The sequence below is a fragment of the Otolemur garnettii genome, unplaced genomic scaffold (genome assembly GCF_000181295.1).
Source record: "Otolemur garnettii isolate 467f Iridium unplaced genomic scaffold, OtoGar3 scaffold00129, whole genome shotgun sequence".
Taxonomy (NCBI): Eukaryota; Metazoa; Chordata; class Mammalia; order Primates; family Galagidae; genus Otolemur; species Otolemur garnettii.
In genome coordinates, this window is record NW_003852524.1 from 558,446 (window position 1) to 576,811 (window position 18,366).

The 18,366-nt window shown below is 41.1% G+C and overlaps 1 protein-coding gene across 1 annotated transcript in view; it reads left to right on the forward strand.

Annotated features, from left to right (window-relative positions):
* Positions 1 to 13,734, forward strand: part of LRIT3 (leucine rich repeat, Ig-like and transmembrane domains 3) — a 21,787-nt gene extending 8,053 nt beyond the window's left edge. The window contains exons 3-4 of the mRNA XM_003798153.1: positions 11,025 to 11,330; positions 12,590 to 13,734. Of these exons, the coding sequence (XP_003798201.1) occupies positions 11,025 to 11,330; positions 12,590 to 13,734 (1,451 nt within the window). The remainder of the gene's footprint in view (positions 1 to 11,024; positions 11,331 to 12,589) is intronic.
* The last annotated feature ends 4,632 nt before the right edge of the window (positions 13,735 to 18,366 follow it).

An 18,366-nucleotide genomic window follows, 5' to 3' on the forward strand; every position in this document is an offset into this window, starting at 1 on the left:
GGTTAGGCTTTAGATTAACAATCTCCTACAGAAGCTGTGACTGGGATGGGGACGTATTAGAAGAAAGACTCTATTTGGCTTTCTTCTTATCCCAACAACATTTGAGCCTTCCAGATGCATCACTAAATGTAGTGATGAGAACCACTTTTACATTTTCTAGAACTCAGTGTTTAACTGTTGCAATTATATCTTCCCAGGTGCCCTGTAAAATTCGCTTCTGTTCTGACATAATGGGATAGATTCTACTTTATTTAACTTTTATTACCCTGGGTTTGTTGTTGTTAGCAGATGGAGGTCCTATTTGTGATATTGGTAGTAATAGCTAACATTGATAGAGTTACTCGGGTCATGCCTTGTTCTAATACTCGACATACGTAACTCCTTCTGGTCTCCTATTCACCCTGTGTTAAGTACCACTTTATGCCCATTTTATAGACAAAGAAATGAGGTGTAGGTTAAGCCTCTTTCCCAGACTGACTCATCATGTAGTGGTGGTGCTGGGGTTTCGACATGGACCCTCTGGCTCTGGAACCTCTGCTTCTTTGCAATGCAAGGAATGCGATAAGACCAGAGTATTCCTCTCATGTATGTGTTATTTTGCTGATTATTTTACATTTTATTTACTTAATAAAAAAATTAAGAAGAGCCTTTTAAATTACTCTCTTCTCAAGGGGTGAAAATAGCAACTTAGTAAAATTGTCCTTTAATGTATTCATAAAAACTTAAACTACTGTACTGCAAGTAAGCATTTAAATTAACTAGAATAGTAGATGATTTATAATATAGGTAAATTTTCATGGCCTCTTACTTAAAATTAAGCAAACTTTTACACAGACAATGGCCTGATACTGTTTATCTTGGAAGAAAAAGCTGGTAGTGGGAGAGGACATAAAATGCTTTTTGGGGGTGTTTTTACTGGTACTCAAATTTGCTCCACTGTAAACAGAGGCTCTTCTATTCAGAATGGAGTTTGCCTACAGGGCAGTGGCAGCCTGAGTGTTCCCACACAATTTTCTAAAATGGCATTAATTTAGTTCAACAAGCACTTGCCATCTCTGCAGGTGTGCCTGGCCCTTTGCTAGGCTTGAGGAGATAAATCCATACAGTTCAGGCTTTCTCCTGGCTGGGTGCCCTTCCAGGGACCTCACATGCCTATTGCTGGCCCTCACGGCACAGAGAGTGCCATAATCCTCACTCTCTTTCTACAGCTGGTCAGGAGGCAGAGTCAAGCTTTGAATTCTCAGTCCATCTCTGAAGACATCACTCTTTTATTTTTTTAAACTTTTTTTAAAAATTGCAAATTTAAAGTATACTTTGCACACAGTGAAATTCGAGATCTTAAGTGTCAATTTGGTAAATTCTGATAAATGTATACAGTACCCCCGTGTAGCCCACACCACCATCAAGATACAGAATATTTCCATCACCCAGAAATTTCCCCTGCGTTATTTCCTAGTCAATATACCCACCTCTCAGACAACTACCATTTGGATTTTCATCACGACAGGTTGATTTGCCTGCTCTAGAATGCCATGAGAAAGGAATACAACACTCACCCCCGGGACAGGCTTCTTTCACCCAGTGTCGCATTTCTGAGAATGATTCATGTTGGCGCACGTATTGGTAGTTCCTTGTTGCAGAATTGTACCCAAGTGTATGAATGAACCCACTGCTCATCTTTCTCCTGATGTTAAACACGTGGGCTGTTTGCACTTTGGGGCGATTGTAAATTAAGTTGCTATTCCTGGGCTATGAAGTGTGAAATATCCGATTTCCTTAAGTACTAAGGTTGGCACTTGGTGTGTCCGACGGTTCACTTTGACCCTTCTTGTTTTATCTGGGTTGCAAAGGACATCTTCATTCTTTCAAACCCACGTTTTGCCTTGTGATTAACTTTCAAATTTTTTCTACAGCAATTTTTGTAAAACTATGGATAAGTCAAAAATTTGTGCTATTTTTGCATCTGAGTTCTGCCGTGGACAGAACGGCACAGACAGCTTGAATCTCAACAATGCGTTTGGGAAAAATGTAGCAAATGAATGCACAGGACGTCGGTGGTTTCAGATTCCCTTCTGGTGATTTCAATCTTGAAAATGGGCCGTATGGACAACCTGAGACCAACGTAAGTAATGATGAGCTGAAAGCTGTCGTGGAGGTGAATCCATCTCAACCTATGTGTGAATTAGCAGCAAGGTTTGGTATTACTATTCTAACAATGTTGGACCCTTAGAAAAATTGTCAAGATAAAGAAGCTGGATAAATGGGTTCTACATGAATTAAAGGAGGGTCAGAAGAGAAATCGTCTTGAAGCTCACCTTTCTTTGCTATCACGACATAGAAGTGAACCATTTCTACACCATATTGTTATGTGTGATGAAAAACGGGAAAAATGGATTCTTCTTTTTTTGACATTTGCAAGCATTGGGCACGCTGGTTGCATAAAGATGAAATGCCAAAACACAATCCAATACTGAGTATTCATCAAAGCTAACGGTGTCTGCCAGGTGGTTCAGTGCTGGTGGCATCCACTACAGCCTCACAAAACCTGGTCCATCAGTTACAGCAGGGGTCCACTGCAACCAGGTGGATGACATGAGGAGGATGCTTGGTCAATAGAAACAAACAGGCCAGTCCTCTTGCAAGACAACACCTGGACCACATCTTGCACAAACGATGCTGCTCAAACTTTAGAAGCTGGATTTGGAAACTCTGTCATCCACCATCTTCACCAGACCTGGAACCAACTGACAACCACTTCTTCCAGGCTTTGGGCCACATTTTATGAGGAAAAATATCCCATTCTCAATAAGTTGTGAAAAAACGTCTTTTGCGATTTCATCATCACTTGCTCTCCAGGCTCCTTTGCTGCTGGCATAAACAAGCCACTGTTAAGATGGCAAAACTGTGTCGATAGTTCAGGCACATCCAGTAGACCCTCCACAGTCGACCACCTCCCTACACCGACCACCCCCTTAAGTTGACCTAATTTTCAAAGACCAGACTTGCACCACATGTGCGTATCAGTACAGTAGGCCTACTTCCTTGTGCTGTTGACCACGTCTATATGTCGACCAGTTTGTTACAGTCCCACGGATGGTCGACTTACAGAGGTTCTATTGCACTTAGATTATTGTACTGCTTTTTGTTTGAGATGTAATACATTGCTTTGAAATCGGACACTTCATATTTAATTACATGCTTGTGCAAAGCTTTTTGTGGTGTGTATTTACATTTTTCTTGTATCAATTCCTAGGATTGACTTGGTGAGTTATAGGATGGCTCTATGTGTAACTTTTTAAAGAAACTGCCACTTTCCCAAGGAGGTTGTATAACATACATTCCCACTAGCACCACAGGACAGTCTTGGTGCTCCATATCCTCACCAGCAGCACTTGACCTTTTTATTCCAGTTGTACTGTAGGGTGGGTTGGGTCAGAGAACAAGTGTCACATGTCATTTTAATTTGCATACTATGATTAGTAATGGTGTTGAGCAGGTTTTATTTGTATTGGCTATTTGTATATATTCCTTTATGAAGTATCTGTTCAAGTTTTGGCCTTTTTTTTAGGGTTGTCTTTTTTTTTTTTTTGAGGCAAAGTCTCACTCTGTTGTTCAAACAATCCTCTTGCCTCAGCCTCCTTAGTAGCCAGGACTATAGGTGTCCACCACAATGCCCCCCTAGTTTTTCTATTTTTAGTAGAGATGGGGTCTTGCTTTTGCTCAGGCTTGTCTTGAACTCCTGAACGCAAATAATCCACTTGCCTTGGCCTTGTAGAGAGCTAGGATGACAAGTGTGAGCTACTGTGCCTGGCCAAGGGTTCTTTGTCTTTTTATTACTGAATATGAGTCTTCTGTCAGTCATATGCATTATGAATATTTTCTCCAAGGCTGGCATATCTATTCATTATTTCATAGCATTTTGGATGAGGAAGTTTTAAGTTTTGAATACATCTGATTTTTTCTTTTACTGTTAGTGCTTTCTATGTACCATCTAAGAAATATTTGCCTACCTCACGGTCTCAGAGATATGCTATTTCCTTGTAGTTTTAGCCTTTACAGCAGTTTTTAGCTTTCTTTTTTTTTTAAGTTTTTAAAACTGTTTTTTATTATTTTAAATAAAAGTTTAAGAAATAAGAACGTATATAAAAGTTTATTATCTAAATTTGGGGAGACTTTTGCAAAGCATCTTTATCTCTACAGCTTAAACAAATGCAATCTGCCTATCCCTGGCTTCTACGCTTGTGGCTGTGACCCATCTCAAAATAGTTTAGGAGTAGTGTGAGGTAAAGGTTGAGGTCTATTTGTTTCCCAACATATGAGGTTAGACAATTAATTTCACAAACTCGTCCTAGAAAAAGTGCCACATACCTCATTACTGACTATCCCTGTAGTCACATTTGAAGTCTCCCCTTGGGGAGCTATGTACTGCACCAGCACCTTGTCCATGCTTCAAAGCAATTTTAGAGCTCTTTCTGGAGAGTTCCAGAACAGCCATCAGAGCTGTTGTTGTATAAGATCTGAAAATTAAGTTCATAAACTCATCCCAGAAAAATTGCTTTGAAGGGAGGGTGAGGCACTGGTGTCTGTGCATAGCGTCCCCAGGGGAGCACTTGGAAGGTGACTGTTGTGATGTTCACCAATGAGTCTGTAGCACTTTTCTAAAGGTGACTTTGAACTTCATTGTCTGACCTTGTAGACAACAGTTGTTTCATAACCATTCATTAAAAAGACTTTCCTTTTTCCACTGAATTGTTAAATATTTTTCCTTCCACAAAGGTAAGACATGGTCTTTGTCTTCAAAGGCTTATAGTCTGTAAAATAATTTTTTTGAGATAGAATCTCACTTTGTTGCCCTGGGTAGAGTGCCATGGCATCATAGCTCACAGCAACCTCAAACTCCTGGGTTCAAGTGATCCTCTTGCCTCAGCCTCCTGAATAACTGGCACTACAGGAGCCTACCACAATGCCCAGCTAGTTTTTCTGTCTTTAGTAGACACAGAGTCTCTCTCTAGCTCAGGCTGGTCTCAAACTCCTAAGTTCAAACAATCTACCAGCCTCAGCCTCCCAGAGTGCAGGCCTGCAAAATTTTTGTACAAGAATTTGTTGCTGACTTTTCACCAAAAAAAGCACATATAATCCAACTATTCTGATGCATGAAAAACATTGCTCTTTTAGGAAGGAATAAAGCAAAGTTCACTTGCCCCATTCAAGAATAGTTATATAAAATAAATTAATTAATGCAAACTATTGTACTTATGGTTGATGTGTTGCCTTGAAGGAATGTGGCGAAGTAACAGTTTAACTTTAGATGGTTCTCGTACCTTTGTCCCCAGAAGAAAAAACACTTGATGTTTTCAGTTCACGGATTGCTATTTTTATTCAGGTTTTAAAAATTATACCTTTGACCTCAGATGTTTCAAAGTTGGAATAAACAAACATTTTATTTTTGAGGGATTTAAAAATATTTACTCCTGGTTTACATAACTTCTAGCTATGACCAACTGGATTAATTTCTCTAAAAGAGTTAACACAGTGGTGATTCCCTCTCTTCCTCATTTTAATAAGTAACATCAGTTCTATTATTAATAAAAGGATAACTGGCTACTTTTAGGCTAGATTATAGTTACAACTTTTTCATGTTGTCTGATAATTCACATTTTATCATTTATCACATTTTATTTTATCACATTTTATTTTATTATTAGATATAGAAAAGTCACAAACTTGAATTATTTAACTTTTAAAAACAGGCTTTATTATGATAGCCTTGATTGATCCATAAATTATCTTTCACCTCAATCAATAGATATAAAAAGGCTTGCAAATTAGGCCCTCCTCCCTATTCTGCTTTTTACTTGGTGCTAATGCGCTGTTAATGTCAGTTTGCTGTTTCATCTTGGGTTTCATTTTTGGTTTATCATCAGTGATTTTATTTTATAGACTGGGAGAACCTTACAGCTGGAAAGAGCTCTAGCTTTTCTAGTTTCTAGTTTCTAGTTTCTAGTTTATCTAGCCTACTCTCTCATCTTATAGGTGAGAAAACTGAGGCTCAGCAAGGCTGCAGTGTTGAGGTCACAGAGTTGGCTTTTTTTTTTTTTTTTTTTTGAGACAGGGTCTTATTTTCTAGCCCCTAGTAGAGTGCTGTGGCATCATACCTCACAGCAACTTTAAACCCTTGGGCTCAAGTGATTCTCTTATCTCAGTCTCCCAAGTAGCTGGGCCTACACCTGTCACCTGTCTTACTCTTGGACAGGTTGGTCTCAAACTCCTGAGCTCAGGCAATCCACCTGCCTCAGTCTCCCAAGTGTGCTAGGATTACAGACGTGAGCCATTGCGCCTGGCCCACACAGAGTTTGTTAATGGCAGAGCCCCATCCAGAACTGAAGCACAGTCAAGTTTGTGAGACTGTCAATTCCCCTTTTACCTTTATTACTATTTCATACCGTATTTAAATCAGGCCTTCATATATCAGACCAACCAACATTTGCAATAATGAATGAATATCTAATGTGATGTCTAGAAGGGAAGTGGGTTTTTGAATAACTGTTTGCTGACTTCATTATCATAGGTGTGTCAGGATCTCAGATCACATCACCACCACTACGTAATGTATTGGCTTTGAATTGTTTGTTCCGTAGAGGTGCAGATGGCATTAAGTTAGATCTCTTTTGGTTAACAGCAAGAAAATATACACTCCATATTCCAGGGAATATGTTTTTCTCTGTGTGAAATTTGTTGCTTATTCAGAGATTGAAACTTTGACTATATTAGCAAAAGGTTTTAAGTACTATGTTTAGCAAGATACATTGAGGTTTGCAGAGATTTTACCGTGAAGATGCTATTGTTCAAGGTAATTTGCATGCATTGTTTAATTAGAATTTCTTGCATCTCTATGAAAGAACTATTGCCACATATACTCGCTGAAGGTGAGGCCGAGAGAGGTTGTTGGATCCTTATCCATAGCAGTGAAACTTGGTAGAAATGGGATTTCAGCCCAGACATTAGGGTTCAGAGGCACGCTTAGGCATTGCGATAGAAAAATAAACTAGAAAACCTGCTTGTGGAATGAAATTGGGTGAAGGTGCCAACATTTAAGAGAACAGAATTCAAATTAATATTAATTAGAGAACTAGTTGTATAACAGATCCACAAGACTAAATGTAAGAGGGAAAAGTTCAAGGTTATTCTCCCATGGAAGTAAAGCAAATTTTAAAAATAGAACATAGAAAAAAATAAACTTTTTTTTTTTTAAAGACAGAGTCTCATTATGTGGCCCTGGGTAGGGTACTGTGGCATCACAGCTCATAGCAACCTCAAACTCTTGGGCTCAAGTGATTCTCTTGCCTCAGCCTCCCAAATAGCTGGGACTACAAGTGCCCACCACAATGCCCAGCTATTTTTTTTTTTTATTGTTGTCATTGTTCAGCAGGCCCTGGCTGAGTTCAAACCTACCAGCCCCCAATGCCTGTGGCCAGCGCCCTAACCACTGAGCTATGGGCACCGAGCCATAGAAAAAATAAACTTTTCTATCAGAAAAAATTGGTCATGAAACGCTACTGCAATAAAGAAAGGCATAATAAAAACATAGAGTGTATGAATAGTTAAATTTCTACCAGGGTTAGAAATTTAAAGTAAAATTGCAGTTCTGTCTTTTCTTCTCAATATAAAATCCACTCCATTATTAAAAAGCCATAACCACAAATCTCTGAGATGAATTCTTTTTTATCTTGGGTTCTCTGTGAAGCTGTTATGGGATATCATCCTAAGGAGACTTCTGTCTTACAGTATGCCATGAAGCACTATCTTAGATCCTTCTGAGATTTCAGCAAACAATTTTATAGTCTCGCCCTGGATTTTATTTTTGCTCTGAAGTCCTTTCTTAATTTGAGAATTTAGGGAGTCTGGGAATGAGACACAGCTTTGTTATCAAACCCAGCAAATCTCATTTATATTGAACAATTCTTTACCTGATGTCTCTCCTTTCCCTTTTACTAGCAAGACAGCCAGCAGCAATTTCAACGCTCTGTGTGGGCATCTCCTTGGGGAGATGGCTCATTTCGTTGAGTGGGTTTTCTACTTTCCATGTTTGCCACAGGTGACAGTGCTGCCAACCTCTCTGCCACTCTGTGTAAGGATTCTCTTTCTTCTGCTTTCCAACAGCATTTTCCTCACTTTCCTTCAAACTCACACTGACAGCCTCCTCGAAGGCCCAGCAGCTTCTGCTAAGTTTGAGCTTTGAGCAAAGCACCTCATGGCTACCACATACGCCACGCGGCCAACCCACGTTCTTGCCTCTGCCAGCCTTTTCAGTCTTATCTCCTGCCACTGCCTGCCTCTCAGCTTTGCTACACAAAAACTTGTGTCACCTCAATATGTCTTCAGGTCACACTGAACCATGGCTGTTAGGAGCCCCGAGCACCCTTGTAATACTTACAGTACTGTAAGTACTTCATAGGAAGCCCATGTTTGAAATATCTCTATCACTGTGTTTATGGCCCCTGTGGTACCTGGATTCAATCTGGGCTCTGACACTGATTACATCAGGGGTGTCCAGTCTTTTGGTTTCTCTGGGCCACATTGGAAAAAGAGTTGTCTTAGGATACACATTAAATACATAAACACTAACAAAATCTGATGATCAAAAAAAAAAATAAAACATGTGCATAATTTTCATGGTATCAACCCCAATTATGTAGTGGTTTGTTCAGAGAGTCCTTGAAAATCATCGAGCAGGTCTCAGGCTTGTGATCACTAATATAGAAAATGTCCATAGCTAAGTAATAAGGTGTCTTTGGCTTTTTGGATCTTTTAGATTATAAAAGTAAAAGAAAAGTGGGCAGCATAAAACTAGTGGGATATTTGATATTGTATTTGAGAAATGAATGCACGCATATCTGTTTGGATGGAAGTAATTGGAATTCTCAGTGAGTTCTCAAGGTGCTCATCAGGTATTTTGGTCCTAATTTTAATGTGCTTCATTCTTGAAAATAACTGCTCACAAATGTAGGTGCTGCATTTGTAGAAGCCATTACATGAATAAGGCATGATTGTGAAGTGAGGGATACTTTTATTGGGGAAAAGATAGGACCTACAAAAGTCTAGTAAAGAGCCAGGATCAAAGTTGAAGGTCAGATTGCAGCTCGATGCACTGGCAGGTAACATTTATGGCAACTGAAAGTGGAGTTGCAAATGCACCAAAATTTAATTATTTTTCTGGGAATCTTGGTATCTATTTTAGAATTCTTGAATCAAATAAAAAACCAAGGATCATCATTTTCACAGTTCATGGAACTGTGTTTAGCCAATGTGTAGAAATGTATACAATTGTTTGCCTTAATTTGAGCTGTCTTAATTTCAGTTTCATTTGAAATGCTGTTATGGTTTGAAACACTGTTATGGGTTTGAAACACTGTATCGAAAAGTTGGTTTTCACCTTAACGATACATGTTTACTTCATTTAAATGAGTGGTTAAGTCCACTAAAAATGCTGTATCTCTAAGTCAGTTTTCTTCCTTCCTTTCTTTCTTTTTTTTTTTTTTGAGACAGAACTTCATTATGCCATGGCATCACAGCTCATAGCAACCTCCAACTCTTGGGCTTAATCAATTCTCTTGCCTCAGTCTCCCAAGTAGCTGGGACTACAGGCACCCACCACAACACCCAGCTATTTTTTTGGTTGTAGTTGTCATTGTTATTTGGCAGGCCTGGGGTGGATTTGAACCTACCAGCCCCCCTAGCTACTGAGCTCAGGCGACCAACCTTATAAATCAGTTTTCATAATCAAATTCTGGCACAAATCTGGCTTTTGATATCATAAACAACTTGATAACATGTTGCAGATCATAAAATATCTTCAATCTCGGCCTTGGTTTAGCATCTTACTTCTGAAAAGTAAACAATGCCACCATAGTCAGCATTAATACTTTTAAGGAATCCCTAGAATTGGTGACAATTCAATCTCTTGGCTGTTATGAAATTCACAATCTTGATGACAATTTGCATGACGTTATTCATTTTTAAAGATTTTGTGCATAAATTCTCTTGATGTAGGGGCCATGCTGGGATTAAAGAATAATAATAAATAAGGTACTATATTTACTTTTATCATAAAAATTAATCGATGGGAAAATGGAAAGCAAGGTTTGGTCTCTTCCACATCTCAGCTGCAGGGCAGGGAAGCAGGGTGAGGCAGAGGGCCGAGTTGGGTGAGGCGCCGTGAAGGTGTGGAGTAGCCTTGGTAAGCAGGATAAGAATGCTTACCTGACTTCTCATTAACATCAACCTGACATTGCAATGGTAGTGGAAATATTATTGATAATTACCGCTTTGCCACGTCACTACAGGCACACATGGTGTCAGTTCGACGGCACTTGGAAGACAACACACTGGAAGCTACACATGGCTCTGAACTGAAGCCACACATATGTACACATAGCAAGAACCTACATGTATCTATTTTACATGACAGTGACATTGCAACATGACGGTGTTTACAAAGTTCACACTCAAGAACTGTGCAATCGAATTCCGTCAGAAAAATCACAAAAATAACTCATCATGTTTTCAGTAGGTTTACGATTTTGTGTTGGGCCTCATTCACAGCCATCCTGGGCTCCATGCAGACCACCGGCCTTGGGCGGACACCCCTGAGTTATATTATCTTGGTCAAATTATTTGGCCCCTCTGTGTCTTAGCTTTGTCATCTTCCAAATGGGGATAATAATGCAGAGTACTCTCACCCTCACAAGAGGGTCATGCAAATTGTCATCAAAATTGTGAATTTCATAACAGCCAAGAGATTGAATCGTCGCCAATTCCAGCTTTGATTAGTAATGATGTGCATTAAAGGCCAGGATATGTTCATTTGGGTTGCTGGGCCTCAGGGCAAAACTGACCCTACTTATTCTCTCAAAGAACTTCTGTTTTTAGGGAAACACTGGAGTCTCTACTCTCCTGGAGGCTGTGATGGAAACTGAAGTCCTCAGATTATACCTTTATCAAGCTTGTCCTACTTTCTGTTTTAGGTCTGCAGGACAACCCTTGGTTCTGTGACTGTCACATTTCCAAAATGATTGAGTTGTCGAAGTTTGCTGACTTTGCTGTCGTGCTTCTGGATCCACTGATGGTTTGTAGTGAGCCCGAGCACCTGGCAGGAATTCCATTTCAGCGGGCTGAGCTGGAGCAGTGTCAGAAGCCATCTGTGATGACCTCGGCCACCAAAATCATGTCTGCTCTGGGCAGTAATGTCCTGCTGCGGTGCGATGCCACTGGCTTCCCCACCCCACAGCTCACGTGGACCAGATCTGACAGTGCACCAGTTAATTATACAGGTATTTCTTAATTCAGCCCTATGAAACAAACAGTTTACGAGGGTCTCATGTTTTTGTGGAATTTGACACTACTCACACAATTCCAAGATTGTTGGGTACAAAGAATTTGAAAGGTACATTTTATTGATTAATATTTTCCTTGGTTTAGTTTGTCTAACTACCTAGATAAAATTAGACAATCTAAACTTAGGTAGACACAAAATGATGAGTGAGTAGATGACCCTTTTGTCTTGGATATAGCTCACGTCAAAATGTGCATTGTGTTTTTACAATTTTTTAAAAAAGGCATTTTATAAAGTTTTCTTATTTTGAATAATTATTTAAATAATAATTACATGGAGACCTGTTTATAATTCAAAAAGTATAATTTTTGAACATACTGATTAAAGAGACTTTTTCAGCTCCTACTATGATAAAGTCTGTGCTTTGTCCCCAGTTTCAACAGTGATATTCTGACAAAGGGATATGTTTTTAAAACTCTTCAAAATTAAATTAAAATTGAGGTTGAAATAATGAAACCTGGTGGAATTTTTTAAAGTTCAGGCCTAATATTCATATATATAGATAGTTAATAGCCCACAGTTTAAGCTAGGGAGTTGAGTTTTAGGCTACTGGTATATAGTTCTATGCATTACTATTTTTTGGAAAGCTTCTAAAATCAAGACAGAATGGAAGTATATACAGATATCAGTAATTAGGAAAGCAAAACTCTTATAAAAACTATCCATGGTTTACTAGTTTATCTAAGTTAAAAATAAAATAAATGATTCAGAATACAAATGCTGACTCTTCCATGCCAGGAAAAGATCTGCTGTACCTCAGGCTATGTGGATAGATGCATTTTATTATAATGAAAAGATATCTTGAGAAATATATAAGTAAAGTCTTATGATAAACCTTTTATAGAATTATAGTGAGTTAAAATTGGAATGGTCTTTGAAATCAGTTTGTCTCATTTTCCTTTATTTTATAAATACAGGAACAGAAGCCTAAATATACTAATTAACTTGTCTTAAATCACACACTACTTAGTGGACAAAAGTTTATTAAAATGCCATTCCCCGTACAGGCCATTGGCAGGCCTTAGACGTTCATGTAAGCAACTTGCAGAATCATCATGTGTCATCAGAGACTTGCAGAGTGCCATTTCCCATTTCCCGGTGGCTGATGTGAAATGGATGCTTGTAGAATGGATAGTTTTCTTCTCTGCTTGAATTGTTTCTTTCTTTCTCACAGCGTATGCATTTGTTTTCTCCCAGTAATACAGGAATCTCCCAGGGAAGGAGTCAGATGGTCCATAATAAGCTTGACGGGCATTTCTTACAAAGATGCTGGAGATTACAAATGTAAGGCCAAAAATTTGGCTGGGATGTCAGAAGCTGTGGTTACGGTGACAGTGGTTGGTATTGTCACAACCACCCTATCAATAGACACTTCAGAAAGAAGAACTGGCAATCACCCTGAGCAGGAGGTCCAGCCGGGATCTGGGAGACTGACATCCATGCCGAGTTCATCATCCCCCTGGTCCTCTTCCTCCCCCCCTCCCTCCCCCGTGTCTTCCACTTCTCTGTTGAATTCCACTCTGTCTCCTCCCCCCACCGCTTCCTTCTCTTTATCTCCTTTCCTCTCCTCCCTTGTTTCTTCAACCGCAAGGCGAAGCTCTAGCATTTCAGCAAGTACCACCACGGCCAGCAGGCTGTCGCTCCAGGTCCATCCAGATGGGAGCAGAAATTTAAAGGTGGAGATGAATGGAAGTAAGCTTCCCCCAGCCAGTGCGAGTAAAAAAGAAGAGCTGGCAATGCCTATGGAGACAAACGCCACGGTAGAAAATCTCAGGGTGGTTAGCGAGACTCAAGAGAGTGTGACTTTGATGTGGAACGTCATTAATACCTCACATAACTCTGCGGTGACTGTGTTGTATTCCAGATACGGTGAGAAGGACCTGCTGCTATTGAATGCAGACTCTAGCCAGAACCAAGTAACCATAGATGGCTTGGAGCCTGGTGGGCAATACGTGGCCTGTGTCTGCCCCAAAGGAGTGCCTCCCCAGAAAGACCAGTGTATCACCTTTTTTACCAAAAGAGTTGAAGACCATGATTCCCAATGGTTTTTGCTTATTGGGGTGACCAGTACTGCCTGTATTGTTGTCTTGCCATTGATTTGTTTCTTGTTGTACAAAGTTTGCAGACTGCAATGTAAGTCAGACTCTTTGTGGGAAGATGATTTGGCAAAAGAGACTTATATCCAATTTGAGACCCTGTCTCCCAGGTCTCAAAGTGTGGGGGAGCTATGGACACGAAGGCACAGGGACGACTCAGAAAAAATGCTGCTCTGTTCTAAGACGAGAGAAGGATCTCAGGTGACCTTTAAAAACGAAGGCTCCAGGCCAGAGTTTTATTGCTAAGGTTCTGCAGCTCGGGCCCACGTGAGCTACAACATTAGGATCTGAAGGTATAATTGACCCTCTGTCTGCATGGCTTTTGGACAGACTTTTATATCCTATGTGAAAATCACAAATGGAATGTTTTAAGCATGTTACCCTGAGACTTCTGATGATTTTTCTTGTGTGGAAAAATGCCCATAGAAATAATTTTTAGGGTGGTGCTTGATTATAATTAATAGAGAAATACTTTAGTTCCTAAAAATAAGTTCATGTGACAATAGGAAGGGGAACTCTACATTTTGAAAAGATAGGTTTTTTGAGCACTAAGGAAAGATTTGTATAACCAGCTAAGCCTTGATGTTCATTCTCATTCAAAGTGCTTTATGCCATTTGCTGTGGACATTTGCTGGCGTTGCCTAGTGGGTGAGCGTGAGACCGTAAAGAATTTTGCATTTACTAAGGTTAAATCCAATCCGGTAAAGAAGGAAACTTTCGTCTCTTGGTACCATTATGCATTACAATACTGAAGAGTTGTGTTCATATTGCACATAAGAAAAATGTCCCCCCCCCTTTTTTTTAGGAATATAGGTATTAGAAAAAATAAGTAAAAGAAAGGATTATGACAAATAGACTGTTTCTAAGAAATTGTAACTGTTACATGTAAACACATCTGCTGACGGATTGTATGGGGTTTTGCATTAATTTTAAAACGATCTCTTCAGTGCTTGGGTATTTGCTCTTCCTCCCTCCCTTCGTCCTTCCCTCCTCTGTCTTTCTCCACCTCACCTTCTTTCCTTTATTTTGTTTTTGTCCTTCTGCTTTATCAGAAGATGTACAGGCAGCCAAAGGACCACATGCTAAGCTGTTTGGGTTTTGCCACATTCTGCTTTGAGTCTCTGGATAAAGAGAAGGCCTTCGAAATTGCTGACTACCCTCTGAGGTATTTTTTTAGATCTCAAAAGGATATTTTAGGATTCTGAAAGAGGAGCGTCAATGGATTCATTTGGCCAAACTCTTTTTCTAGGTTAAAAATGTAAGAGAAATTGAATTGAAGTGAATGACACGAATTGGAAAGAAGCTCCATAAATAAAATTTGGGTTTTTTTACAAAGATTTCCGTGGCTGTAGTATACTAGGAGGGACAAATTGTAGTTACAAGATTAATGGCAGCCATAAGGCCCACTCAGGCGTCTGGCAGGGCTGATGCCACATGTCACTTACAGTATGATGCAACCTGGCCTGGGGATTCTAACTGTGGCCCAGGGATTTCTCAGAGGCGAGGCCACCCCAGCACACACGCAGCTTTCATAAACCTGAGGACAAAGCTTAACCTTACAGGGATAGCTTACACAACCTTTATGAAAGAAACACCTGGTAACTCACCTGGACTGAATATTAAATAATAGCAAATAAAGGGGAAGGGCCCCCCTGAACACAGTCTCTAGATGGAGACCTTCCCGGTCAGTCTGTCCCCTGCTGCTGGCCTGCTCCCGCTCCCGCTCCCCATCTTGTAAGAGCACTGCCAGAAGAAACTGCTGGACAGGAGACAGTGTCTGAGACTTACTTGGGGGGACAATCTAGCTGAAGGAGAAGTCAGCCCTTGGAAAGCTGGTTAATGAGAGCCACTAGAGAGCCCTGGACATGACAACTGCAGTGAGGATGGGATTTGAGAGAGTAACAACACCCATTTCTATGGGAGAATCAGGAGAGAGTGAGTGGGGACTGGCTTTGATCAGGAAAGTGGGTGACAGCCATGGTGCGCTCCACAGTGAGCTTTTGTTCTGCATTCAGACCTGCTGCCACCTTTTATGTGCTCTTTGCATGTGCCTCTGCATGGAGGTTGTCACCAGGCACAATCTGCCAAGATTATTCTTAAGACTGCTCAGGCTCCTAGCAGGAGGGTGATACCGATGCAGGCTGAGGGTGGGAGACACTGCTGGCTTGAAGAGCCAACTGCCAGCTTCTACCCTGTTGTGCAAGAGAAACTCCTCCTTCCAAAAGGTCTTGGCATCAGGACCAGGACCAGGAAGGCTCAGGTGAAGCTCATCTGCAGAAAGCTGATCTGTCGTTGTAGTAGCCAATGGAGGAATTAGAAGAGCATCTTCCAGCAGACACTAGATCAGCAGTTCTCAACCTGTGGGTCGCAATCCATTTGGGGGTCCAATGATCCTTTCACAGGGGTTGCTTAAAACCATCACATATACCCCATACAAATACAGGTGTATGAAAATAATTTCATGGTTGAGGAAGTGTATTAAAGGGTCATGGCATTAGGAAGGTTGAGAACCACTGCTCTAGATGAACACCTCTGTGAAGTTACCAAGAATGCTCTTCTGCCATCTGTGTTCCTCTGCACACTCCCATGGAGACCACTTTGCTTCTCAAATGCTGAACCACCACCTATGATGCCTGCTTGGTGCTGCTGGCAGCAGCCACGAGCAACACACCCAGTCACAGGAGCTCCCCTCAGACTCGCGCTACTGTGCCTGGCTAATCGGGAGGCCCGTGAGCCATGGAAAGGATCCCCATGCTCCTTCTACTCACTGTGACAAGGCACTGCCGGTAACCACCCGGCACAGTTAAGAAAGCATTGGCAGTCTCTACAACCAGCTTGGATGAGGAAGAAGGCACCCCAGACTCCATGGAAGTCCTCAAAGAGGTACAATTGTCCCCCTTTATCTGTGGAGACGTCTTCCAAATCCCCTAGGGGTTGCCTAACGTGTACTAGTCTGTATATACTGTGCACACATTTCTCTTTCCTTTTCACAATGCTTACAGTGAGATTTGGGAGCAAAGGGAAAATTTAAAGATAGAATTTATAATTTAAAAGCAAGCAAATGTTAAATATTGGAAAAATTGCAGTCTGGACAAGTAATGAAAAAAACATGTTAGGGTGTGTCTGAGCAAACCCTTGTAAAGAGATTAGCTGGGCAGGAAGGGAGCCAGGTGCTACTCCTCCGACAATGGGGAAAGGCCCTGAAGGCCTTCAGAGAGCTGAATGCTGCCCCGTCCCCCACAGGCCCAGCAGATCTAGGAGAGCAGAATGGTTTAGAACAGCGGTTCTCAACCTTCCTGATGCCTTCTAATGCCGTGACCCTTTAATACAGTTCCTCATGTTGTGGTGACCCCCAACCATAAAATTATTTTCTTTGCTATTTCATAACTGTAGTTTTGCTACTATTATGAATCATAATGTAAATATCTGATATGCCAAATGCGTTTTCATTGTTACAAAGGGGTCATGATCCACAGGTTGAGAACTGCTGGTTTAGAAGGTCGGGCCTGGGGTATCCTACACAGGCTGGCTGCCCAGGGTGCCATGGGATTCTGTTACTTACATCCCAGTATAATGTTCCTCAGCCACCCCAGCTGTGACTCAAATGGCCCCAGGTATGGCTTGACCCAAAATTCTGAAAGATGCAAGGCAAAACCTTGGCACCATCCACATGGTGCTAATTCTGCAGCCTTTACCTGGATTCCAAACAATGTACTGAATAGCCCGGGAGCCTAGGAAGAGACTTATTACAGGGGCAGGGGCAGGGCCATTGCAGAAAATCCCAACCAGGGCAATGCCTAACAGAAATGTGGGTTTGGAGCTGAAGCAGAGAGTGTCTGCCAGGGCACTGCTGGGTGGAGCTGCAGGGATGAGACAGCCTTTCAGGTACAGAACTATATAGAGCTACAAGTGTGCAACGCCAGCTGGGATTGCTGCAGTCATGAGACTCTGATCCCAGAGAGCTAACATATGGGTTTGCTATGGCCTTGTTAGAGTCATTGCCCACTGCTCAAGAGGAAGCCAATACACTGAGACAGCAGGGATTGTAGCCAAGAAAGAGTTTGGTATCATAGGGAAGAAATGGGAGGAAGTTCTTAAGTCCATCTCCCCAAGAATTTGGAAGAAAGGACTTTTAAAGATAGTTTAGTGGGTAAAGGGCCAACCAATTGGGTCTGCTGATTGGCTAGGTTCTGGGAGGAATCATGGGTGTGTAGAAATTGTTTTCTTTGCTGAGTCAGGTGAGGGTCGCAAGACAAGTTGAGTCAGTTCCTTGGTATGGGCCACTGGTCTGGGTGGGTCAGTTGATCTATCAGAATGCAGACCCAGAAGATATCTCAAAAACTAGCCTTGGGTTTCCGAAGAGTGATGTAATCTACGGGAGCAATGAAGAAAGATGAGAATCTTTATGACTATCAATTATACAACTCCCGAGTAGTAAGCAATTATAGGAAAGCAAGCAAGGGAACAATGGCATATATATAAAATGTCCCTTATCACAGTTCCTGCTTTGTGGTTTTTTTATTAATTTTATAAAGGGTGGTTTCAGACTAAACTCAGCAAAGCCATAGAGGTGAGATTGCCTGAGGCATTGGGGGCCTAACCCCACACCAGTGTGCAAAATATGCCAGACGTGGAGTCACAGGAAATTGTTTTCCAGTCTTAAAATTTAATACCTGTCCCGCTAGGGTAGATACTGCTTTGGGATGATTACTCCTTTTCTTCCCTACGTCTTCCTTGTGAAATGTGAATGTGTACTCTATGCCTGTCCCACCGTTGAATCTTGGAAGTAGGTGACTTGCTTTGATTTCATAGGTGCTCAGATGAGACCTTGGACTTTGAACTTTTTAGTTGGTGATGGAACAAGTTAAGACTTTGGGG